Source organism: Anomaloglossus baeobatrachus, chromosome 5 (assembly GCF_048569485.1).
Source record: "Anomaloglossus baeobatrachus isolate aAnoBae1 chromosome 5, aAnoBae1.hap1, whole genome shotgun sequence".
In the NCBI taxonomy this organism is placed as follows: domain Eukaryota; kingdom Metazoa; phylum Chordata; class Amphibia; order Anura; family Aromobatidae; genus Anomaloglossus; species Anomaloglossus baeobatrachus.
In genome coordinates this window covers 517608374-517635727 of record NC_134357.1, presented here as the reverse complement: position 1 = coordinate 517635727, position 27354 = coordinate 517608374, and the positions used below count along the sequence as shown (strand labels likewise).

Sequence of the window (27354 nt, the reverse complement as noted above, 5' to 3'; positions counted from 1 at the left end):
ATTCCTATCCTTCTGAGCAGCTCCTGCCGGATTTCCCTTACAGGGAATATATGAATGAAAAATGGCTATTCGGTCTTTTGGAGTGCTGATGAAGATATTTGCCAGAGGATTATTTTAGAGACAAAATTTATTAGCGGTCTCTTATAACCGCAATGCGTTCCAACAATCCACTGTTTTCCTCAGGTCCTTCCTGGAGGATTATCTGGCTATTTTCTGTGTAGAGACTCCTAACAGAGGCTCCACAGACCTTTTTTGATTTGCAAGTTTATCTAGAAGAATTGATAATTTGATGCTGTTTTGAAGGTGAAAGGTGGCGACACCAAATATTGACTGTTCGATTTCTTGTTCATTCACTCACTTTGCATTTTATTAATTTATAAAAAAAATAAACTATTAAGACTTCTATTTTTAAAAGCATTCTTACTCTGCAGAATTCTTTGCACAGTACTCTAAATGCGAATTATCTTACATATACTGTACACATAGGTGTATGATAAAAAAACTACTGTATTTTTCGCTTTATAAGATGCACCTGATTATAAGACGCACCCCCAAATTTGGTGAAGGAATAGAGAATTTTTTAATAAATGGGGTACGTCTTATAATGCCAGTGTCGGTCTAACAAATCCTATAGGGTATATGTCCCTCATAGCCCCCCCATCCTAAAATTAGCCCGCTTAATCTGGATATGGCGACCTTATATTGAATATAGCCCCCTTGTGCTGTCACACATCCCCCAGTGATGACACATGTCCCCTATGGCTGGCACACGTCCTCTATGGCTGGCACACGGCCCCTATGGCTAGCACACGGCCCCCTGTGGCTGGCGCACAGCCCCCAGTGATGCCACATGTCCCCTATTGCTGGCACACGGCCCCTATGGCTGGCACACGGCCCCTATGGTTGGCACACGGCCCCCAGTGATGCCACATGTCTCCTATGGCTGGCACACGACCCCTATGGCTGGTACACGGCCCCTATGGCTGGCACACGGCCCCTTGTGGCTGACACACAGCCCCCAGTGATGCCACATGTCCCCTATGGCTGGCACACGGCCCCCTGTGGCTGACACACGGCCCCCAGTGATGCCACATGTCCCCTATGGCTGGCACACGTCCTCTATGGCTGGCACACGGCCCCCTGTGGCTGGCACACAGCCCCCTGTGGCTGGCACATGGCCCCTATGGCTGGCACATGGCTCTATGGCTGGCACACAGCCCCTATGGCTGGCACATGGCCCCCTGTGGCTGGCACACGGCCCACTGTGGCTGGCACATGGCCCACTGTGGCTGGCACACGGCCCACTGTGGCTGGCACACATCACCCTGTGTTAGATATTGCCCCCATGCTGCTGATTTTAGTAAAATAAACTCTTTCCTTACCTTCTCCAGCACTGTCTTCCCTCGTGTCTCCCTCCGTGGGGTTGAGCTCCTCCTGTCTCCTGCACTTCCTACTTCCTGGTTCTGGGTGCGGTCATGTGATCGGCACAGCAGAGAGATATCTCTGCGTGCATGATCACAGCGGCAGCAGGGAGACCGGGGAGACACGCAGGAGGAGGTAAGTAAAGAGTTTTTTATTTTACTATGGGCAGCAGCATGGGGGCCATAGCTAACACAGGGGTGCATGTGCGAACAAAGGGAGCACAGGCAGATATAATATGCGCCGCTCCCCCAGCCCGTTACCGCGGTGCGGTTTCAGCACCACGGTGATTGACAGCGGCTGTGCATATTATATGAGCGGGAGCAGGAGATCTCCCGCTGCAGCCTTCCCCAGCTCACCAGCCTCTACCAGCCTTCCTCAGCCTCCAGCACGGCTCCAGAGCGGCCCCCACCTCCCCTGGACCCTGCAGTATATAATCCGTATATTCAGATTATAAGACGCACCCCCTACTTTCCCCCAAAATTTGGGGGAACAAAAGTGCGTCTTATAAAGCGAAAAATACGGTAATTGCTTTCCAATAATAATCATTAGTATTTTAATACATTTTTCTAATATAAATCTAGCTGTCTAAATAGTTTTCTCTTTCTCTTTTAAACATGTGACTTTTTCTGACTATATGTTTTATTTTTTTTTTGCCTATCAATACAATGATAAAAAGAAATTGGCTACTTCCCTGGGGGTGGTTTATGATGTCTAACAAGATCTAATTTCTTGTGAAAACATTTCTTGCAATCTGAACATGGATATGGCCTCTACCCTGTGTGAATTCTCTGATGGCTAAGAAGTTGTGATTTTGTGATAAAACCTTTTCCACATTCTGAACATGAATATGGCTTCTCCCCTGTGTGAATTTTTTGATGTATATCAAGAGCCTGTTTGGCTATAAAACATTTACCGCATTCTGAACATGAAAATGGCCTCTCTCCTGTGTGGATTCTCTGATGGGTAACAAGAGCTGATCTCCTGATAAAACATTTCCCACATTCTGAACATGGATATGGCTTCTCCCCTGTGTGAATTTTCTGATGGCTAACAAGATCTGATCTTCTCAGAAAACATTTCCCACATTCTAAACATGAAAATGGCTTCTCCCCTCTGTGAGTTTCCTGATGTCTATTAAGATGTGATTTCACCATAAAATATTTTCCACATTCCAGACATGAAAATGGCCTCTCCCCTCTGTGAGTTTTCTGATGTCTATTAAGAAGTGATTTCACCATATAACATTTCCCACATTCTGAACATGAAAATGGCTTCTCCCCTGTATGAGTTCTCAGATGTGCAACAAGATGTGATTTCTGATTAAAACATTTTCCACATTCTGAACATGATAATGGCTCCTCTACTCCATGAGATCTTACATGTTCAACATCTATTCCTTGACTTTTGCTCTGCACATTGGTCTTTGATGAAGCAGAAGAAACGATCGATTGAAAAGAATCAGATGATAAATCTTTACTGTGAAGGGCTTGGGGTGTATTTAAGATAATGACATGTTCTTTCCGAGTATCTGTTCTGATGCCATGATCATCTGCTGCAAAATCTAAAAGTATCTGATATCTCTTTGAGCTTCTGGTATCGTTATCTGCCAAGAATAAAAGTGACTGTTATTTTTCAATAACTGTACCATGAAATTATATTATTATTTAGATTATACACTCCTCACTATTGAAATAACAACACCAAGAAGGAAAAGTCCTTGAATTATAAAAATGGCCAAATCCTTAGACATGTTAGTAGTAAGCAAATGAAGAAAAATGGACAACATTTTCAAAACATTTTGTTTTGTTTAGGATCGTGTATGTGCACTTTGTGCAGAAATACATGCACTTGCTCCACTTGGCTGCTATCATTGAGGAATAATGGATGTCTGAAAATAGTTCTGTGGCTCACTGATGTTTTTTCCCTTCATTATCAGTAATCCAATCCCTGGAACTGACAAACTTTAAAAGTAAATTAAGAGACATCCACTGAGCGCAGAGTCCAGTGTAAGGACAGTGAATGCAAAAGTATATCTTCTACACTGAAGACCATACAAAATAGTGTCTTTGTTATAAGTGCTAAATCTGCAGATATAGTAATACACATAAAAAAAAATATTTGAACAAAACCTAAAAAAGTTTATATACAACTGCACCAGCTCGTGACTGAGAAAAATCTATGGCATCTCTGCATTTAGTGGATTAAGTTAGACGAAGGGCACCACCCATTGGGATTTCCCAGTATACATATAACCATATGAAACAAAAAGAAAAAAAAAGAGTATACTCAACAGGGATCACCAATGAGTTATTATATAGAAAAATACAAAAAAAACTTTATTGTGATGACATATCAAAAACACACATTTCTCTGGCTCAGAGAGCAATCAAGACACACAACAAATTGGCATTAAAAACATTTAAAAAGCCAATCACGGCTTATATCCCCAAACACGCCGTCCCCCAGCAGAATGCAAGTGTGGTATGCAGGACATAAATAGGTGCCTTTTATCAATAATTGACATCATTACCCACATATAGAAGTAGTTATTTAAACTACTAGGCAATATGTATAATAGATTTATAAAAATAAGCCCAAATGGATATGTACATCCACAAAACCCCCTATTATCCGTTGCCCACTCAGTAACAGATGTTATTGTATATAGACCTGGTATAAGCTGCCCATTAGAATGGGAAAATAGGTACCTTAGTAATAAATAAATAAGTACGAGTACCGAGTGGTCACCACTGTATACTGAAAGAGGGGGTGACTCGAGTAGTATATTGGATAGAAGGACCACAATGTCACACGGTTACCTAAACTGATACTCACAATAAGTGAAAATGGCAGGCCTGCCTGGGGAGAGGGGAAAAAAATGGGGAGAGTAATGGTAACAGAATGGGGTTTGGACGGCGTGCACAGACCCCTCGCGTATCGCCTCTAAATAGGTGTCTTCCTCAGGGGAGAAAAGTTAAAGGGAACCTGTCAGCAGAATTTTCGCAATTAAACTAAAAGCTTCCCCTTCTGCAGCTCCTGGGCTACATTCTATAAAGGTTCCTCTTGCTATTGTGCCCCATTTGAGACCTAAATAAACACTTTATAAATTCTTACCTTTTTGTAGGCTAATGTGGTTTTATAGTCACGGGGGTGGGCTGTATTTGGTCCGTTATTCGCACCCCCCTGCCACTGTACGCCGTCCCCCATTGCTCATTTACATACATAATGACGCCGCCCTCATGTAACTGTGTGCTCACGAGGTCTCGCGCATGCCCAGTGGCACTCTCGCAGGACTGAGCACTGTGCAAAGCGTGAATGCTGGTGAGGTGATTGCGCAGGCGCGAGATTATGGGCGGCGCTGTGATTGTCATCAGCAGCGTCATCCAAGTACCCGCCCATAATCTCGTGCCCACGCTTTTCCCTCTGCCTCCACCGTTATGCGCAAGCGCGTCTCCTCTATTGATCGGTGGTGTGCTGCTCCTTCCATCTATTTCCTGCTCCAGGGTAGGTAACGTGGTTCATATGGCCAGCGCTTGCGCATAACGGTGGAGGCAGAGGGAAAACCGCGGGCACGAGATTATGGGCGGGTACTTGGATGACGCTGCTGATGACAATCACAGCGCGCCGCCCATAATCTCACGCCTGCGCAATCACCTCACCAGCGTTCACACTTTGCACAGTGCTCAGTCCCGCGAGAGTGCCACTGGGCATGCGCGAGACCTCGGGAGGACACAGTTACATGAGGGCGGCGTCCTCATGTATGTAAATGAGCAATGGGGGACGGCGTACAGCAGCAGGGGTGCGAATAACGGACGAAATACAGCCCGCCCCCGTGACCATAAAACCACATTAGCATACAAAAAGGTAAGAATTTATAAAGTGTTTATTTAGGTCTCAAAGGGGGCACAGTAGCAAGAGGAACCTTTCTAGAATGCAGCCCAGGAGCTGAAGAAGGAGAATCTTTTAGTTTAATTGTGAAAATTGTGCTGACAGATTCCCTTTAAAAAAAAAATTTGAACAAAGCCTAAAAAAGTAAATATACAATTGCACCAGCTCGTGACTGAGAAAAATCTATGGCATCTCTGCATTTAGTGGTCACTACTCACCTGTGCAGTTATCTGTAGGAATCTCCTCTTTACACAGCTCATCAACCCTCACATATGTCTCTGTAGTATTAATATGGGTCAGATCTTCACCCTGAAACAAATATTGAAAAAGTAAAAGATATTGGATGAAATGATTTAAAATACTAGAATAGATATTAAATTAACATGACAACCACAAATTACGACAGCAGTAGATATCAAAAAGCTGCAGGTCTCCTGTATTGTGATGGGCAAACCCCCTGATGTTCACGTTCGGAAGCCTCACCCGAACGTTTTGTAAAGTTCTAATTCCGGTACTGAGATAACGCGAACTTGCGTCCGAACAGTGAACTTGGACTTTACAGTTATGGGATGGGGCGGGGGTGTGTGGTGGTAAATAAAGAATATAGTTAATAATAAACATTGTCTTATACTTACAGGTCCTGCGATGTGTCCTGCAGACCCGCTCAGCTGCTGTCTCTCGGTCGCTTCTACTTCCAGGTATGATCATTGCTGTGCCCCCGGTTAACCACCACTGACTTACAGGACCTTCCGTGATGTCATAGCCACGTGTCCAGTCTGGTGTGAATGTTGTACAGACATTGGGTTACAGACTGGTAACATGGCAATGACATCACAAAAAGTCCTGTAACCCACAAGGTAATATTCACACCAGACTGGTCACATGGCTATGATGTCAAGGAAAGTCCTGTTAGTCAGATGTAGCAGTGCTGAATATGCTCACCAGCCTTTGGATTGTGTCAGACGTTTTTTTTTTTTGAGTAATAAAGATGGAGTCGTAAAAGCCTTCTGTTTTATTTCTAATAAAATATTTTTTCTCTGTTGTTTTATTTTACTGTTAAAATCAGACAATCACAGACACTGTCACAGAGTGGGCGTCTGTGATTTGATGCTAGACTAACCTGAAACCAGCCCATACATTCTAGCATCTAGAATGTATGGGTAGATTCTAGGTTACTCCAACAGCCAATTACAGACGTCCATTCTGCGTGACAGCATTTGTGATTGCTTGTTGGGTCCCTCACACATATAGTACAGTAAAAATAAATAAATCATTTTAAAAAATGACGTAGCGCTCTACAGTATTTTTTACTCTCAGCGCAAATAAAGTGGACAGCTACGGGCTGCCACACCATCTGCCTGGCTTTACCTTGGCTGGCAATCAAAATACAGGAAGCCCATTAATTTTTGACTTAATGATTTAAAAAAATAATTGAAAAAAAAAATGTGTGAGCTCCCGCCGTATTTTCATCGCCAGTCAGGTAAAGCCAGACAGCTGGAGGCTGGAATTCTCAGCATAGTAAGGCCCAAGCTTTCTGGGCCCTCCACGCTAACAACTGCAGCCCACAGCCACCCCTGGAAATGGCTCAATTTCCAGGTGCTTTACCCGGCTCATCCTGCGGCCCTGATGGCAGTGGCACACTGGGTAAAAAAGAGGTTAATACCAGCTTTGTATTCTCAGCTGGTACTAAGCCTGAAATTCATGGTGTCACGCCAAATTAGACATGGCCACCATGAATTTCTAGTAAACAGTAAAAAAATGGTGAATATAGCAATAAGAGGCTAAAATTTAACTTTTAATTCTAGAATATTAAAAGCCCAAGAGGGGTACATGTAACCATGAAACTCTCCAGTGCTCTAGGATCTCAGATAATAACTTATCATAGCACAGGGAGTCAATGATGTATAACAAACACAACAAAAAAAACACAAAATACATAAATCATAAATTGAGTAGATTATGTCCCCCCATGGGACAGTGGTCCACTTGCTAGGGAAGAAAAAATAATCAAAAAAACTCAATATACCTAAATCAAGAGCTAAATATTGGTCCTCAGTGGAAAGACCAATACAATTACTATTGCTCAATATACAAATAAATGGGAACAATCTCACCCATGATCAGTGGTCTGGGGCAACTCAGGATCTCCTCCGTGTAGGTCCTCTTTATGTTGTCAGGTTGTCACTGACCCTACATAAACCTAGGAGATTAATTGAACCTGTTGCCCAAACTTCTGTCCTGACAAGGACAGACCACAGCTGGCCCTCTCTATATACCCCTACACCGATCCTAGCCACGTCCCGACGCGTTTCATCATATAAGACTCATCAGGGGACTCCGGTGTTTAGATAGAGGCCAGAGGTCCTAAGCCCTCGCTCCCAGAATAACATAAGGGAACCAGAGCCACAGTGATAAAGGGTATATAAATGGTAACGGTCCAATAAGCATTATAAGTCAATTAAGAGACTCACCAGTGGTGATTCAGTTACGCAGGTGGATCCATATCTAATAAGATGCATATTAATGTCCCATGATGACGCCGCCTCCTACATCAACTTCGTATACACGTGGAACGCAAACAGCGTCCACGCTAGGATCCCATAACGCACTTCCGGTCTCGCGGCGATAAACCGGAAGTGCGTCATATCGAGGGCGGGACCATTGCTACAGGCTAGTGCGCACGCTCCAAGCCACAGGCATAGGGCGGCGTTCAATCCGCCTACCGGAAATGAGGTAACGTGATCAAAAAGCGGTGGGAGTGGCAGGTGCGTCATACAGGCATCAAACCGCCCACCGCCCATCCAGTGAGATCACGGATCACGATGGCACGCCCCACACTCCCAGCGCCCAGAGTGCATACAGGGAAACAGACCCCGGTCCACTACACATCCCGTGTACCGGATCAAGTCCCAGTCCCACGTTCCAAACAATAAAAGGCGCAAAACACATCATCGTCAGGATGGGGGCACCATACAAATCGCAGCGCTCATGCCCCAATAACAAACACAGAAGCCGACAGGTGGGGAGTACCTCATTAGCACATCAAGGATGGGCTCATGGGGCAGGACATTGCTGGATGCACCCATCTGAAAATCACCACACATCTTAGTACGAGTCATCTTAATAATCTTATTCAGTGTATTCAGCTTTCATCACACATAAAGTTATAGTCATGTTACCCAGATGTTACAAGTGTGTACAAATCCAGGGTTCCACATATATGGAGGGATTAATCACTGTATTCGCTGTCCCTCCAGGACTATACAGGTTACATTTACTTCAAAAGATTGGTCAAGGTTATCATTGGCTAGTGATTCTCCTAATGTCTAGATAAAGCTGGCAAATTGAAGCTGTTCATTTAGGCCCCCCGGGGACGAGGTGCCTAATCTAAATATCCATTTTGTTTCCTGTTGGAGAACCCGCCTATCCCAGTCGCCACCCCCGCTTTGGTCTGGGGACGACATCGATACCCACAAAACGGATAGCAGTAGGATTACCACCATGTTTAGCCCAGATGTGTCTAGCTAGTGGTTTGTCCCTCTTATGTTCGATGTCGCCAAGGTGGTCTCCAATTCTTCGCCTAAATTCACGGATCGTTTTCCCCACATACTCTAAGCCACAGTTACAGGTAGCTTTGTAAATCACTCCTTGAGTGCGACAATTTATGAAATGACGTATTTCAAAATTCCTGTCCAGCACCATACTTCTGAACGTTTTCCCAACCTCCAGGTAGGGGCATGCTATGCATTTAGAGCATCTAAAGCAGCCTTTCACCTCCCTGGACAGCCAATTAGTCTCCTGGTGTCGTTCAAAGTGGCTATGCACCAGCCTGTCACCAAGGGATCTCCCTTTTTTGTAGGTAATCAGTGGTCGTTCAGGCAAGGAGGGGCCCACATCTCTATCCATTAGAAGAATAGGCCAATGGTTCTCGAGTATTTTACGGATTTCAGTAGCTCCGTTATTGAAAGTTGTGATGAAGCGAGAGAAACCATTCTGCTCCAATGGCTTCTCCCGGTCCATCAACAATTCCATTCTAGGGGTGTTTTTCGCTTCATTATAGGCTCTCTTGAGAATCTCCCCAGGGTAGCCCCTCTCTTTGAAACGATCACGGAGCTCCCTTGATTGGCTTTCAAAGACCCTTTTATCCGAACAGTTCCTCCGTAAACGGAGGAACTGTCCTTTAGGGATCCCCCTCCTCATGTGGAAGGGATGACAGCTCTCCCACATGAGGAGAGAATTGGTGGCTGTGGGTTTACGATAGGTTGAAGTGGAGATCTCACCATTCCCACTTTTCTGGATAAGAATGTCCAGGAAGGGGAGATTGTCTTCCCCAATGACATGTGTAAAGGTGAGCCCGATATCATTTTGATTAAGGCCCGCTACATAGTTAGACAGTTCCATCCTCGAACCTGTCCATACAATCAGTATGTCATCTATGTAGCGGGCCCATATCTCAAATTTAGATGTAGATTCTTCCATCCCTTCCACAAAAATCCGCGTCTCCTCCCACCAACCCAGGAGCAAATTGGCATAAGAGGGAGCACATGGGCTCCCCATAGCCGTGCCCCTGAGTTGGTGGTAGATCCGCCCATCGAAGGTGAAGATGTTTCTCGTCAAACAAAACTCCAAAAGTTTCAGAACGAATCTGTTGTGTTCCCTAAACTGACAGCCCCGCGTATTCAGAAAGTAATCCACCGCCTCGAGTCCCTTCGTATGGGGAATAGAGGAGTAGAGAGCTTCAACGTCAACACTTCCAAGAAGAGTGCCCTCACTAACTGATATCCCGTCTAACTTCCTCAATAGATCTGGTGTATCTTTCACAAATGAGGGTAGGGCTGCAACAAATGGCTTAAGAATTCTATCCAAGTATGTTCCACAATTTTGGGTCAGATTGTTGATCCCAGAAACTATTGGCCTACCCTTCAAAGGGCAAAGGCCCTTATGAACCTTTGGTAGGCAATAGAAGGTCGCCATTGTTGGTTCTTTCGGGAGAAGAAACTCATACTCAGTTTTACTGATTACTTCAGACAAAAGACCCTCATCCAGGATACCTTTGAGTTCACTCAAATATTGTTTTGTTGGATTTGCAAGGAGTCTTTCATACCCAGTCCTGTCATTCAGGATCTTAATACACATTTCCGCATACTGGTCAGTGTCCATGACAACCACATTGCCCCCTTTGTCCGAGGGTTTGATGACAATGTGGTTGTCATGTTCTAGTTCTCTCAAAATCCCCATCTCTTCCTTCGTGAGATTGTATGGTGTATAAAGAGAGGATTGAGAGATGGATCTAAATTCACGAGTGACAAGTTCCTCAAACACATCAATTGCCGATTGATCCCCAGAGGGGGGAGGAAATTTCGTGCTCTTATTTTTTAGATCGGTAAAAGGTCCCCTACCCTGAAGACTGGGGTCAATAGTACCGATACTTTCCAGTAAGCGAAAGTATCGGTACTATTGACCCCAGTCTTCAGGGTAGGGGACCTTTTACCGATCTAAAAAATAAGAGCACGAAATTTCCTCCCCCCTCTGGGGATCAATCGGCAATTGATGTGTTTGAGGAACTTGTCACTCGTGAATTTAGATCCATCTCTCAATCCTCTCTTTATACACCATACAATCTCACGAAGGAAGAGATGGGGATTTTGAGAGAACTAGAACATGACAACCACATTGTCATCAAACCCTCGGACAAAGGGGGCAATGTGGTTGTCATGGACACTGACCAGTATGCGGAAATGTGTATTAAGATCCTGAATGACAGGACTGGGTATGAAAGACTCCTTGCAAATCCAACAAAACAATATTTGAGTGAACTCAAAGGTATCCTGGATGAGGGTCTTTTGTCTGAAGTAATCAGTAAAACTGAGTATGAGTTTCTTCTCCCGAAAGAACCAACAATGGCGACCTTCTATTGCCTACCAAAGGTTCATAAGGGCCTTTGCCCTTTGAAGGGTAGGCCAATAGTTTCTGGGATCAACAATCTGACCCAAAATTGTGGAACATACTTGGATAGAATTCTTAAGCCATTTGTTGCAGCCCTACCCTCATTTGTGAAAGATACACCAGATCTATTGAGGAAGTTAGACGGGATATCAGTTAGTGAGGGCACTCTTCTTGGAAGTGTTGACGTTGAAGCTCTCTACTCCTCTATTCCCCATACGAAGGGACTCGAGGCGGTGGATTACTTTCTGAATACGCGGGGCTGTCAGTTTAGGGAACACAACAGATTCGTTCTGAAACTTTTGGAGTTTTGTTTGACGAGAAACATCTTCACCTTCGATGGGCGGATCTACCACCAACTCAGGGGCACGGCTATGGGGAGCCCATGTGCTCCCTCTTATGCCAATTTGCTCCTGGGTTGGTGGGAGGAGACGCGGATTTTTGTGGAAGGGATGGAAGAATCTACATCTAAATTTGAGATATGGGCCCGCTACATAGATGACATACTGATTGTATGGACAGGTTCGAGGATGGAACTGTCTAACTATGTAGCGGGCCTTAATCAAAATGATATCGGGCTCACCTTTACACATGTCATTGGGGAAGACAATCTCCCCTTCCTGGACATTCTTATCCAGAAAAGTGGGAATGGTGAGATCTCCACTTCAACCTATCGTAAACCCACAGCCACCAATTCTCTCCTCATGTGGGAGAGCTGTCATCCCTTCCACATGAGGAGGGGGATCCCTAAAGGACAGTTCCTCCGTTTACGGAGGAACTGTTCGGATAAAAGGGTCTTTGAAAGCCAATCAAGGGAGCTCCGTGATCGTTTCAAAGAGAGGGGCTACCCTGGGGAGATTCTCAAGAGAGCCTATAATGAAGCGAAAAACACCCCTAGAATGGAATTGTTGATGGACCGGGAGAAGCCATTGGAGCAGAATGGTTTCTCTCGCTTCATCACAACTTTCAATAACGGAGCTACTGAAATCCGTAAAATACTCGAGAACCATTGGCCTATTCTTCTAATGGATAGAGATGTGGGCCCCTCCTTGCCTGAACGACCACTGATTACCTACAAAAAAGGGAGATCCCTTGGTGACAGGCTGGTGCATAGCCACTTTGAACGACACCAGGAGACTAATTGGCTGTCCAGGGAGGTGAAAGGCTGCTTTAGATGCTCTAAATGCATAGCATGCCCCTACCTGGAGGTTGGGAAAACGTTCAGAAGTATGGTGCTGGACAGGAATTTTGAAATACGTCATTTCATAAATTGTCGCACTCAAGGAGTGATTTACAAAGCTACCTGTAACTGTGGCTTAGAGTATGTGGGGAAAACGATCCGTGAATTTAGGCGAAGAATTGGAGACCACCTTGGCGACATCGAACATAAGAGGGACAAACCACTAGCTAGACACATCTGGGCTAAACATGGTGGTAATCCTACTGCTATCCGTTTTGTGGGTATCGATGTCGTCCCCAGACCAAAGCGGGGTGGCGACTGGGATAGGCGGGTTCTCCAACAGGAAACAAAATGGATATTTAGATTAGGCACCTCGTCCCCGGGGGGCCTAAATGAACAGCTTCAATTTGCCAGCTTTATCTAGACATTAGGAGAATCACTAGCCAATGATAACCTTGACCAATCTTTTGAAGTAAATGTAACCTGTATAGTCCTGGAGGGACAGCGAATACAGTGATTAATCCCTCCATATATGTGGAACCCTGGATTTGTACACACTTGTAACATCTGGGTAACATGACTATAACTTTATGTGTGATGAAAGCTGAATACACTGAATAAGATTATTAAGATGACTCGTACTAAGATGTGTGGTGATTTTCAGATGGGTGCATCCAGCAATGTCCTGCCCCATGATCCCATCCTTGATGTGCTAATGAGGTACTCCCCACCTGTCGGCTTCTGTGTTTGTTATTGGGGCATGAGCGCTGCGATTTGTATGGTGCCCCCATCCTGACGATGATGTGTTTTGCGCCTTTTATTGTTTGGAACGTGGGACTGGGACTTGATCCGGTACACGGGATGTGTAGTGGACCGGGGTCTGTTTCCCTGTATGCACTCTGGGCGCTGGGAGTGTGGGGCGTGCCATCGTGATCCGTGATCTCACTGGATGGGCGGTGGGCGGTTTGATGCCTGTATGACGCACCTGCCACTCCCACCGCTTTTTGATCACGTTACCTCATTTCCGGTAGGCGGATTGAACGCCGCCCTATGCCTGTGGCTTGGAGCGTGCGCACTAGCCTGTAGCAATGGTCCCGCCCTCGATATGACGCACTTCCGGTTTATCGCCGCGAGACCGGAAGTGCGTTATGGGATCCTAGCGTGGACGCTGTTTGCGTTCCACGTGTATACGAAGTTGATGTAGGAGGCGGCGTCATCATGGGACATTAATATGCATCTTATTAGATATGGATCCACCTGCGTAACTGAATCACCACTGGTGAGTCTCTTAATTGACTTATAATGCTTATTGGACCGTTACCATTTATATACCCTTTATCACTGTGGCTCTGGTTCCCTTATGTTATTCTGGGAGCGAGGGCTTAGGACCTCTGGCCTCTATCTAAACACCGGAGTCCCCTGATGAGTCTTATATGATGAAACGCGTCGGGACGTGGCTAGGATCGGTGTAGGGGTATATAGAGAGGGCCAGCTGTGGTCTGTCCTTGTCAGGACAGAAGTTTGGGCAACAGGTTCAATTAATCTCCTAGGTTTATGTAGGGTCAGTGACAACCTGACGACATAAAGAGGACCTACACGGAGGAGATCCTGAGTTGCCCCAGACCACTGATCATGGGTGAGATTGTTCCCATTTATTTGTATATTGAGCAATAGTAATTGTATTGGTCTTTCCACTGAGGACCAATATTTAGCTCTTGATTTAGGTATATTGAGTTTTTTTGATTATTTTTTCTTCCCTAGCAAGTGGACCACTGTCCCATGGGGGGACATAATCTACTCAATTTATGATTTATGTATTTTGTGTTTTTTTTGTTGTGTTTGTTATACATCATTGACTCCCTGTGCTATGATAAGTTATTATCTGAGATCCTAGAGCACTGGAGAGTTTCATGGTTACATGTACCCCTCTTGGGCTTTTAATATTCTAGAATTAAAAGTTAAATTTTAGCCTCTTATTGCTATATTCACCATTATTTGATAAGTGGCCTCCCTCTGTTTGAGGTTTGCTGACAGTACTAAACAGTAAAAAAAAACAAAAAAAACACAAACAGAAATTTTTTTTATTAGAAATAAAACAAAAAACAATTTAGAGACTCCATCTTTATTATAGAAAAAATCCTGAGTCCAACATAATCCACAGGGAGAGCCATGTCAGCTCTGCTTCATAGCTCTATATAGACAAATGTCTATACAGAGCAAGAAGAAGGGAGAGCCATGTTAGCTCTACTTCATCACTCTGTATAGAAAAGTGTCTCTACAGAGTGAGAAGCAGAGAGAGAGCAATGTCAGCTCTGCTTCATCACTCTGTAAAGGCAAGTGTCTCTACAGAGAGAGAAGCAGGCTGACACTGAGGGTATGATTCCACTTGTGTATGACTCGTGCATCACCCCGCACGGCCTGACACTCTCCTGAAATGGAAATGGAAATACATGCAGCCGACCCGCTTCTCTCGGGAGAGTGTGCGCTGTGCTGGGTGATGCGATGCAACACTTGCACAGTGACAGTCAAAGTTCAATCAAGTCCATGAGCCATGGACTCGGGTAAACCCTGACGTCACCGTGAACATGGCCGAAGACAGACGAATACTGCACAGTGACGAGCAGTGCAATGAATACCTCTGGAAGTTAACAAGACTTTCAATGACGTCATAGCCATGTAACCAGTCTGTAAGCCAATGTCTGTACAACATTCACACCAGATTGGTCACATGGTTATGACGTCAAAGAAGGTCCTTTAGTCAGTGGTGGTTACCCGGGGCACAGCAATGATCGGATATGGAAGCAGAAGCGGCCGAGAGACAGCGGCTGAGTCAGCAGGACGCGTCACGGGACCTGTAAGTATAATCAGAATGTTTTTTTAATAATGTGCTTTTTTATTACAGCTCACTAGACCCAAACTGTAACATGAGCTTCCCAGGAAAGCTCGTGTTCGGGATCATGTGCACGAACACTATAGCGGGCTTTACACGCTGCGCTCTCGCTAGCGAGATCGCAAGCGATTGTACCCGCCCCCATCGGTTGTGCGACACGGGCAAATCACTGCCCGTCGCGCACAACTTCACTTACCCCCGTCACACGGACTTACCTGTCCGGCGACGTCGCTCTGGCCGGCGATCCGCCTCCTTTCTAAGGGGGTGGATCGTGCGGCGTCACAGCGACGTCACACGGCAGCTGTCCAATAGAAGCGGAGGGGCGGAGATGAGCGGGACGTAAACATCACTCCCACCTCCTTCCTTCCGCATAGCCGGTGGAGGCAGGTAAGGAGATGTTCGTCGCTCCTGCGGTGTCACACATAGCGATGTGTGCTGCCGCAGGAACGAGGAACAACATCGCTAATGAGATGTAAACAATTTTTTGTTTGAGGACGACCTCTCTGCGGCAAACGATTTTTGCCGCTTTTGCGATCGTTTTAGGTCGCACATAACTGTTACACGCTACAATATCGTTAATGACGCCGGATGTGCGTCACAAACAACATGACCCTGACGATAGTTCATTAACGATATCGTAGCACGGAAAGCCCGCTTATGTGTTTGGAGCAAACCGTTTACAGTTCGGGTTCATCCATCCCTACTCCTGTACAATCCAACCTGCCGGTTTCTAATTCTAACCAGCAGTCTCTATAACCAGAAAATTGTGAAAAGATCCAGACAAGATCTAATGTCTATGATCAGCTTTATCCTGTTATCTCCACCAAGTATAAACCTTACACTGAATGGCCACATTATTACAGACCTCTATTAGTGCATTGGAGCTTCACAACCTCAGCAATTCATCACATCACATATTCTACTAAATGATAAAATAGTTCTTCATGATTATTGGTTCATGTCAATAGGACAGCTTCATGATGTTCCTACAAATTAGTTGGTGGTGCTGACATTCTCTAAACAACCAATTCTACCTCCTCCCAGAAATACACCAGGGGATTAATGTCTGAGTATTATGAAGGCTGGGGGAAAAAATCCATGACTTTATGACCCTTGTGGAATGGCTTATTGTCCTTCACTCGTAAGTTCTAGTGATTCAGCCACAACTATCATAGGACACCGGGTGTGTCATATAAACATTCCCCGCACCATTACTCCACCTTCACCAGCCTGAAACGTTGACACCTGATAGGAAGCATACATGCTGCAATTCTGATTCTCCCATCAGGATGGAGCAACAGAAATCTGGATTTATTTGACCAGAAGCCATGTTTTCCACTGCTCATTGACATAATTTCTGCGCTTTTTTTGTCTACTTAATTTTTTTATTTCTGTTTCCATTAGACCACAATTGATTTGGTCCTCAACTGTTAATTTCCTGTCTGTGCTAAGAAACGACAAGTTCATATATACGTTAGTTGGATACAGCTATATGATTACCTGCAATTTAGATTAATGTGTATAACTTGTTCCTCAGAAAGTTTCTTGATATATCACTTGAAATACTGTGATCACTGTGATACATCTTTAAAATGACAGAGACAGAAAAATTTGGGAATACAAACTGATAAAGATGTTTGGATCCTTAACAAAAGGACTCAATTTAACACCTGGTTTTATGACTCACTACATGGACACACTTCACACCTCCAAGAGAAGAACCTCAGAAGTTATCTGAACAGACACCTACAACTCATCTGCATTTCTAAGAAAAAAACTTAATTTGATTTCCTTGGCTTATCTTTAGGATGCATCATCTTTCCATGTCCTGTTGTGTTCCATGTCCTGTTGTAACATTCATTTAAATGTTGTGTTTAGTCTCAGTAATTCATTTGTAATTTGCCTGAAGAAGGAGCCTCTGTGCTCTGAAAGCTTGCTAATATAATTTTTCTGGTTAGCCTATAAAGGTATCACTCCTAAAATACTTTTGTCATTCTTGGGACATAGTATTCCAATTGAGTTTTCTGGCTAACACGGTACCACAATATTACCCTGTATTGCACATTGATATATCACTCAATGACTTGTTTCTGTCCACAGGATCTGCTTTCATTGGGTGTTTTTTCTTGATCACAACATTCTCATTATACTCTTTGTACCATTGTATATAAAAACATCATGGAGGTTGGCAGTTTCAGAAATACTAGCCCTGGCTGATCTAGCACTGATGACCATGCCTTGCTCAAAGTTATTCAGATCATTCACTCAATCTACCCATTCTTATGTGGATTCACACCAAAACTGTTCACTTCATTTTCTGCTGCTCCCAAGGATCAAGGGTCAAATTTCCATACATTACATTTTAAATTAAGAAAGGGGCCAGTGACTCTAATAAATTGGCCATTTAGTGTATAATACTAGGAGATAAAACAAGACTGAGCACAAGACCTTCACAGCCGTCTACTCATCATAGGGAGATTTCATGACACCTTCTCTCCATCTACCTTATGATCCTGAGGAACATTGGGATTTTCCTGTTTACAGTCCTGTGGAAGAAGAGGACTGGGACATCTCTCTGGTGTTGTCCTCTTAGTGGAAAGAACTGAATAAAACAAAAACAGGGACTGAAATCATTCTTTACATACATATCATTATAGGCTGTGTGTATTTAGTCCTGTCTATTACCTGGTGATGTGAGGGGTTGGGGAACCTCCAGCATGATGTCCTTGTACAGATCTTTATGTCCTTCTAAATACTCCCACTCCTCCATGGAGAAATAGACGGTGACATCTTGACACCTTATAGGAACCTGACACATACAATGATAGTCATCCCCTGATCCCTTCATAGCGTTACTATATAATGTCCCAGCATTCCCAGCAGTGTCACCTCTCCAGTCAGCAGCTCAATCATCTTGTAGGTGAGTTCTAGGATCTTCTGGTCATTGATGTCCTCATGTATCAGGGGGTGAGGTGGAGGCTCCATGATTGGGCTCAGGGGTCTTCCCCATCCCTCAGACACAGGGTCCTGACAGCGCTCACTAGAGGTCTTCTTCACTACTGTGTAATCCTGGTTATGGAGAGACACATTAATAAATCTCACTACAGACATTTACAGAGTCCTCACCTCTCCAGTTCTGTCCATCTGTTATTCCCATAGATAAGAATGATGCAATGTGACGTCATCAGAATCTCTCACCTCTCCAGTAAGCCGGAAGAGGATCTCTAGGGTGAGGTGTAATATCCTCTCCACCATCTTGTCCCTGTCCTTATCCATGGTTGAAGAGTCAATCAGGAAAATTCTCTTATATAGAAAATCTGAGAAGATACGATATTGTAAGGACCTGAATGGGGAGAAGATGATGATGTAACATCATAAAGATCCCATGTAAGAAATCTCCGGAGCTGTTACCGGCTTCACATGATCCCTACATCCAGTCCTGGCCCCGTCCTGCCCCCGGTAGAACACACAATCCAATTATAGTCACACACAGAGATTTATTATAGAATATGTCCAATCCAGAACCAATAACACAGAACTAATCTAAAATATCTGACTCTATTAAATATTACATGAAGACAAGACAAAGTTATAAAGTGGAGGAACCACAACAGAGATCGGGACGGCAAAATCGGGGACTTCAATAACAGATAATGGTAGAACATTAATATCTCCTGATAGTGACAACATGGAGCAGGCGACGGCCATAATGGAGACTGTACAGTAACAGAGCAGCGAGCAGCGTCAGGAGAGAAGTGACCCAATCTAATCCCATACAGACAGATCTCCTGATAGAGACGCACAGACGAGAACAGGTTCTGTCTCCTGGAGTGTAAGCGTGCCTCGCCCCAGGGCTACGGGGTACTCGGTCCCGGGCGGTGTATTGCTGGGAGATGTCACTGGGTGGCCTTTGCCTGATTCCGTGACCCTGGGGGTAGCTTTTATAAGGGGGATATTCACAGGGGAGATGTAATCAAAGTTTTTGTCGTGACGCCACTTGCTGGTTGTGGCTTTTTAAGTGGAGCCGCCGCTGCACAGTTCTCACTACTGGGGCTGGTGTTGGTGGCAGCCTGGATGTTGGGCCCTCCACAAGTAGGGCCAGGCCCCAGGGGATAGATGATGTTGTTGGGCGTGGAAAGAAGGTAGGCCACACAAGGGATTGCAGTGTAACTGGTTTCTTTACTCACAGCGTTGTTATGGCTGGCAACCCGATGAAGGCTGGTCCTCACCACTGGTCCCCTTAGTTCCAGTGCCGGTGTGATGACCTGGTGGATGTCTTCCCCTGCACATGTCTCTGGTTGGTGGGTCCCCGCGGCCTGGAGCGTCTGGGGGTCCCCTCCTGGTTGTCGTTCAGTCTAAAGGCCGCTTTACAAGCTACGACATCGCTAAAGCGATCTCATTGGGGTTACGAAATTTGTGACTCACATCCGGCCGCTTTAGCGATGTTGTTGTGTGTGACACCTATGAGCAATTTTGAATCGTCACAAAAACGTTCAAAATCGCTCATCGGTGACATCCCCCCCTAATCTTGATTATCGTTGCTGCTGCTTGGACGATGTAGTTCCTCGTTGCCGTGGCAGCACACATCGCTATGTGTGACACCGCAGGAGCGAGGAACCTCACCTTACCTGCGGCCGCCTTCAATGAGGAAGGAAGGAGGTGGGCAGGATGTTACGTCCCGCTCATCTCCGCCCCTCCGCTTTGATTGGGCGGCCGCTTAGTGATGTCGCAGTGACGCCGAACGGACCGCCCCCTTAGAAAGGAGGCGGTTCGCCGGTCACAGCGACGTCGCTAGGCAGGTAAGCAGTCTGACGGGTCCGCGCGATTTTGTGCGCCACGGGCAACGATTTGCCCGTGACGCACAAACGATGGGGGCGGGTACGCACGCCAGCGATATCGGTAATGATATTGCAGCGTGTAAAGCGGCCTTTAGTCAGTATAACAGGTAGCTTGAACCCTGTGGGGTCGGATTCTCTGGTCCTGTTCCCTGGTTCTCCCGTTGCTACTGTGTCCAGAACCTTACGGTCAGTGAGGTCCTGGATAGTCCCCTCCCTGTGCAGATTTTATCAGGACTGCCTGGAGCATTTGCCTGACCTAGGATTCTGTACTCCGTTGGTGCTATGGTTCCGGGAGTACTCCACCATACTCCACCGGCAACCACACGCCTGGGCACACAGGTCACCGTTACACACTCCTGTTTGTGTGATTACGTCCGTCTCCTCTCACTTCAACTTATTGACTGTATGACCCCTCCTCCCTGCTTGTCATCTAGTGGACTGGATCGGCTCCACCCCCAGGTGGCCATCCATTGCGTCCAACCATAGTCTTTCACCAGCCCTTGGGAACGGAAAAACAGGGATTAGAATGAATCTTTTGTTGTTACCAGCACTGGTCTTCTGGGTCCCTGGGGGTAGGCCCTGCATCTTTGACAGGATGTCATACCTTGTAGCTCCTGATGGCTTCAGGGGCACTACAAGCACAGCACTGAGGGGGTTAATGCCCCCTGCGCCCAGTAATGGGGAATCTCCACATACCTCCACCTGCAGAGTCGCACACTAGTTACGCTGGGATACCTCGGTTTTCGTTGATTCCGTCCGAATACAATTGGTGAAATCCGAAACCAATGAAAACCGAGGTAATTATTTCCATAGGAATCAATAAAAATGCAATTAATTTGTTTTAGACACTCCAAAATACATAGCAAAAACACATTTTATAGAGAATAAAGATAGTGTTTAATACTAAAAGCAATAAGAAATGATTATAAAATTAATATAAACTGATGAGTAGGGCGATACTCACGCAACCCAACACTGAGCAGGAGAAAGCGCGGATCACGCTTTGTTGTCACAAAATTAGCCGCGTAGCCATGTGGGAATGCCAACAAAAACCAAGTCAAATTTTCAGTGGAAAAAAATCAATGAAAACAGATATACCACTGTATTGCTGTTCTGTACTTACAGGACCTGTGATGATGTCACATAAGGGGAGGAGCCATTCTAGTTTCCAGGAAGTGATGTGGAACATGTGACCCCTTGACTCTTCCTCTCCATGTGACATCATCACAGGTCCTGTAAGCACAGAGCCGCCATATATCTAGGGTAACGTCTAAATCCCAGTGGCCATAGGGACCTCTGCTGAGGGCATACCCATGTGACCAAAAGGGGCGGGTCCTCTGCTGCTATAGCTGATACCAGGAAGGTACATTATTCATTTAAGTCCACGTGGGCATAGAGTTGATTATAATAGAAGCGGGGTCTGGGTGTAATACCCCAGATGGGGAGTTGCATGGGGTGCGAAGCCCACCCTTACATCAGTATGGTGGACAGGAGGAAACATCACCACACCAAGCAAACAAGCCATCACACCCACTAACCAAGCTGTCACGCCCACAGGTCTTTCTAGCCACTGGGATTTAGCCACAGCCATACAGTTGCTGCCATCCCTCCCTGCACAGTGATCGCCTGCTGTGCAGTGTGTGTGTGTGTGTGTGTGTGTGTGTGTGTGTGTGTGTGTGTGAACCCTGCTGACCATAAGGCTATGTGCGCACTAGAAAAAGGATTTTTCTCAAGAAATTTCTTAAGAAATTTCTTGAGAGTGAAGGATTAGCGCACCTGCGTTAAAAAACCGCACCAATAACGCACCAAAAAACGTATGCGTTTTACCACGTTTTGGTGCGTTTTTTTTTTGCAGGTTGGTCATTGCATTTTTTAATGCTTTAACAGCAATAAATAATATAGATAATTGTTACGAGGGGGACCCGGGGAAGCGTGCCAAGATGGGAAATGGACAGCTTCCGCCGGTCAAGGTCCACTGTGCGGTGTAAGGGACCGCCGCTATGGTGGGTGAAGAGTGAGCGGGTTGCTGCTAGCGATCGTCTGGAATGTCACAGACGATCTATGTACACCGATCTGCCCTAACCCGTGAGGGTTGTATGGCACGGATCTCACGGCTCGGTGTACCTGTTGCACGGGGAAGCACAGAGGTGGCTACGTACGTGTGCCAGTGGAAGTCACGAGAATATGGCACGAGGGTAGCACAGAGGTGCCCACGCACGTGTGCTTTCAATAACCAGGTGAGTCCGGTGGAGACTTGAGGAGCTCACCTGGGACAGGAACACGGCCTGTTTAAGGGGATACTGCCGGAACAGCAAGGCAGGGACACGGCCTGCAAACGAGGTACTGCCTAAGCAGCAAGGGCCAAGCCCACAAGAGACGGTAATGCCTGAGCAGTGGCGTGGCAGCACGCTGCCAGACATCCAAACATAGAAGGACGGTCGCGCGCCGCCATGATGGCAGGGGGAGCTTTTAAGGAGGTGCAGCTCCACCCGAGGGCGGGCGCGAGGCGGAGATGACGGACTTGACCCAATCAGGGTCCACGACGTCCCAGCCTGGCCAGTCAGGATTCACCACGTCACCAGCCTTGTCATCAAGCCGTGTGACGTCAGTGAGCGAATCAGGACCCACCACGCATTGCACATGCTCACCCTCCTGCCTCTGGGAAATAGAGGCGGGATCCTCGGTCTCACAATGTGCAGAGATAACGGGAATCTCACTGCTTCCCTGAGCAGTAAACCTCTGCACATTGCGCAGCCTCGCAGACCTTCGGGGCCGCTGAGCAGGAGGATCTGCGGCAGGCCAGGAATGGGAGACAGCTTCACTCCTTGTAACAGGAGAACCACTAGGTGTCACCCTTCTGCTGCCTCTCTGAGAAGGTATCTCCTGCACACTGCGCAGTCTGGCAGACCTTCGGCGCTGCTGAGCAGGAGTGCTCGTGGCAGGCAAGGAATGGGAGACTGCCTCAGTCCTTGCCTCAGGAGAGCCACGAGATGTAACATTACCCCCCCGTCTAGGCCCCCCCCCCGTCCGTGCTCGAAGGCCGCTATCAAACCCGGGGCGCGGATATGATACTCCAACTCCCAGGATCTATGCTCCGGACCACGACCGGCCCACTCCACGAGGTAGTACCTCTTGCCCTGTATGACTTTTGTCTCCACAAGTTTTGCCACCTCAGGGTCGTCGGACGGGGAGTCGGTTTGAGCCGGCAGGGACCCCGAGAATTTATTAAGTCGTACGGGTTTCAGGAGGGACACGTGAAAGGTGTTGGCTATAGCCCAGCGTGGAGGGAGCTGGAGTCGATATGCCACTGGGTTTACCTGCTGTAGTACTTTAAACGGACCCAGATACCTAGGGGCGAATTTGGCTGCCTGTACCCGTAGGTTAACATTCTTAGAGGACAGCCATACTAGGTCACCAGGGGCGAAGGATGGTTCAGGGCGGCGGCGAACATCAGCCGTTGTGACCATCCGGTCTTTAGCCCTTTTAAGAGCCTCTTGGGTGTCATCCCAGATCTCCCGGGCCTTGGTCGCCCAATCCTCCACTCTAGTATCGGGTGACGTAATGGGCATCGGAACCGGTATTCTGGGATGTTGTCCGTTATTGAGTAGGAACGGAGTCTGGCCAGAGGATTCATGGACCGAATTGTTAATGGCAAATTCGGCCCAAGGAAGGAGGTTAGCCCAGTTGTCGTGGTGCGCGGAGATAAAATGGCGGAGGTAAGTTACCAAGGTCTGATTAGTCCTCTCCACTAGTCCATTGGTCTCGGGATGGTATGCGGAGGAGATGTTCAGCTCTATCTGCAGGAGCTTACAGAGCTCTCTCCAGAAGCGAGACGCGAACTGGGGACCCCGGTCGCTCACCACCTTGTCAGGCATGCCATGCAACCTAAATACATGCCGAATGAACAAGGTGGCGAGAGCACGTGACGTCGGGAGTCGTGGGAGAGGCACCAAGTGGACCATTTTAGAGAAGTGGTCCGTGATGACCCATACGACCCTGTGCCCTGCTGACTTGGGCAGATCTCCCAGGAAGTCCATCCCTACCACTTCCCAGGGACGATCCGGCACTGGCAGTGGGTGAAGAAGACCTGCCGGTCTCTGCCGGGACGGCTTATTCCGATCACACGACATACAGGCTCCCACATACTCCTGTATGTCCTGGGGTAGTCTCGGCCACCAATAATGCCTGGTCACCAGGTCTCTGGTCCTTTTGACCCCGAAGTGACCCCCAACCTTGGAGGCATGGGCCCACGATAGCACCTCGTTCCGTAGTTCAGGGGGAAACGAGGGTCTTGCCAGGTGGCACCTGGTCCAAAGAAGTGGGAGTGACCATCCTCAAGCTGTCCGGGGGTAGTATAAGACGAGGCTCCTCCTCGTCCTCCTCCAACACAACCATACAACGTGACAAGGCATCGGCCTGTACGTTCTTCTCACCGGCCAGGTGGCGGATAATAAAGCGGAACCGGGAGAAGAATAAAGACCAACGGGCCTGCCTTGGGTTCAGGCGTTGTGCTGTCTGGAGGTATGTGAGGTTTTTGTGGTCAGAAAATACCTCAAATGGATGCTTCGCACCCTCCAGGAGATGCCGCCATTCCTGGAATGCTAGTTTCATCGCCAGTAACTCCCTATCCCCTATGGAGTAGTTCCTCTCGGCCGGAGAAAAGGTCTTGGAGAAAAAGAAACAAGGATGCTTCCTTCCTCGTTCGTTTTTCTGGTACAGGACTGCACCTGCACCGACCGAAGAGGCATCTACCTCCAGTAGGAAGGGTTTGGAGATGTCTGGACGATGAAGGATGGGAGCTCTGGAGAAGTGAGTTTTGAGAGTGTGAAATACCTCTACCGTTTCTCGTGTCCATGCTTTGGGATTAGCGCCCTTGCGGGTAAGGGCAATGATGGGTGCTGCCACCGTCGAGAAGTTGGGAATGAACTGGCGATAATAATTGATAAACCCCAAGAATCGCTGGATCGCCTTCAGCGAGCGGGGCTCAGGCCAGTTCATCACTGTCTCCAACTTCCCCGGATCCATTGCTAACCCCTGACTGGACACGATGTACCCCAGGAACGGCAAGGATTCCCGTTCAAAAACGCACTTTTCCAGCTTAGCATATAGCGAATGGGTACGGAGCCTCTTAAGTACTCGGATGACATCCCTCCGATGGGTGGTAAGATCGGGGGAGAAGATAAGAATGTCATCCAGGTATGCAACCACGGAAAGATACAAATCCCGGAAAATGTCATTCACAAAGTCTTGAAATACGGCGGGGGCATTGCAGAGTCCAAAGGGCATTACTAGATACTCGTAGTGAATGTCCCTGGTGTTAAAGGCGGTCTTCCACTCATCGCCCTTTCGGACTTGCACTAGATTATACGCCCCGCGTAGATCCAGCGTTGTGAAGACATTTGCCCCGCGGAATCGATCAAATAGCTCAGTAATGAGGGGCAAAGGGTATTTGTTCTTGATCGTGATTGCATTTAATCCCCTGTAATCGATACAGGGGCGCAGATCCCCTTCCTTCTTCTGCACAAAAAAGAACCCTGCACCAGCCGGTGAAATAGACTTGCGAATGAACCCCTTCGCCAGGCTGTCCTGAATATATTTGGACATAGCCTCCGTCTCTGGCGCAGAGAGTGGATACACTCTGCCCCTAGGGGGCTCGGAGCATGGCTTCAGGTCTATTCGGCAATCATATGGCCGGTGGGGAGGAAGAGTATCTGCCGCCCTTTTTGAAAAGACATCCCTGTAGGCCTCATAAGGTGTCGGTAAACCCGGCCCCTCTGTATTCCCTGAGGACCCTACCGACCTAATGGTAGCGGGTGGTTCGGTAGTCACGAGGTGCTCTCTACAGGATCCTGCCCAGGATGAGATCTCCCCTGTTGCCCAGTTGAGTATAGGAGCATGCTGTCTCAACTAGGGAAGGCCCAGTAGGATCTCATCCGTCCCCCCTGGAAGCACCAGGAAGGACACCTGCTCATGGTGTCCCGGTGGTACATCCATCCTGAGAGGGATGGTGATCTGGGTGATAGGATCGAGTAGTATGGACCCGTCGACTACCCGAACCCTGAGTGGCTTGGGTAACAGAACCAGGGGAACTGAGTATCGGGTTGTCAGGGAGGTCGAGATGAAATTGCCTTCAGCGCCTGAGTCCAAGCAAGCCAGGGCAGAGAAGAGAGTAGTGCCGAACTGCAACTGGGCGCTGATAGTCAACCTAGAGGGAGAGGTAGCGTCTAGAGTCCCCCCTCTGATAGAAACTAGACGCTGTCTTTTCCCGACGGTTTTGGGACATCGGGTAGCTATGTGTCCCCTCTGCCCACAGGAAAAGCAGATGACACAAGACCGAGAACCTGGGGCAGAGGAGACCACCTTGGACACCTCCATTGACTCCACGGAGTCGCCTACAGGACTGGCTGGGAGACCTGTCTGATGGAAGACGGGGGGCAGACGCTTTTTAGGCCGAGAAGACGTGGGTGCTGAAGAGACCTCGAGCCTTCACTCCGCCTGGCGGATGCCTATGCGAGAGGCAACCTGAATCAAGGACTCTAAAGTGGCAGGCACCTCACGCGTGGCCAGTGCGTCTTTGACAAACCTTGCCAGGCCCTCCCAAAACACAGGGACAAGGACCTTATCCGGCCAGTCTAGCTCTGCGGCAAGTGTCCTAAAGTGTACCGCAAAGTCCCCGACTGAAGCGGACCCTTGCCGAAGTCGTAGGAGGCGCAGTGCAGAGTCGTGGGTGACTTGAGGCCCGAGGAACACCATTCTCATGGCCCCAAGATAAGCTGTTAAGTTATTCACCACCCGATCTCCGCGCTCCCACAACAGCGTGGACCACTTCAGCGCTCTCCCTGTGAGCAGGGACTAGACGAAGGCTACCTTCGCCTTCTCGGTAGCGTAAAGAGTCGCGGACAGCTCTAAATAGGTGGTAACTTGGTTTATAAAACCACGGCACTCAGAGCTGTTGCCGCTAAAGCGCTCTGGAAGCGCAAGGCGAGGAGACCTTCCGCCCAATAGCACAGCCTGGGTAGCCGCCTGGGTGGCGACTGTCGTCAGAGTAGTCTTATCGGAGGAAGACTGCTCCACTGCTGCCAATCGTGACTCCAACTGCTGCACATAACGCAGCAACTGCTGCTGTTCTTCAGCCATAGCCAGACCTTTGGCGCGACCGTAATGTTACGAGGGGGACCCGGGGAAGCGTGCCA

General features: G+C 47.3%; 2 protein-coding genes across 2 annotated transcripts in view; both read right to left on the bottom strand.

Moving 5' to 3' along the window:
• The window catches only part of LOC142312869 (uncharacterized), a 288408-nt gene that overhangs the window by 222520 nt on the left and 38534 nt on the right, over nucleotides 1–27354 (bottom strand).
• LOC142312054 (gastrula zinc finger protein XlCGF66.1-like) lies at nucleotides 360–21306 on the bottom strand. The gene is made up of 7 exons (XM_075350932.1): nucleotides 21126–21306; nucleotides 18522–18640; nucleotides 18213–18392; nucleotides 18009–18132; nucleotides 17828–17925; nucleotides 5529–5619; nucleotides 360–3025 (listed from the first exon to the last, which is right to left on the bottom strand). Exons 2-7 carry the CDS (start codon nucleotides 18597–18599, stop codon nucleotides 2193–2195), a joined length of 1404 nt encoding a protein of 467 aa, XP_075207047.1. The 5' UTR covers nucleotides 18600–18640; nucleotides 21126–21306; the 3' UTR covers nucleotides 360–2192.

Bases quoted from the DNA above. Each gene is read 5' to 3' on its own strand.
- LOC142312054 (XM_075350932.1), bottom strand. From the start codon at position 18,599: ATGGATAAGGACAGGGACAAGATGGTGGAGAGGATATTACACCTCACC. The intron at 17,926-18,008 runs GTAATAGACAGG...TGTTTTATTCAG, and splicing joins CCAACCCCTCACATCACCAG to TTCTTTCCACTAAGAGGACA. The intron at 5,620-17,827 runs GTAGATGGAGAG...TATTTGTTTCAG, and splicing joins ATGTTCCTCAGGATCATAAG to GGTGAAGATCTGACCCATAT.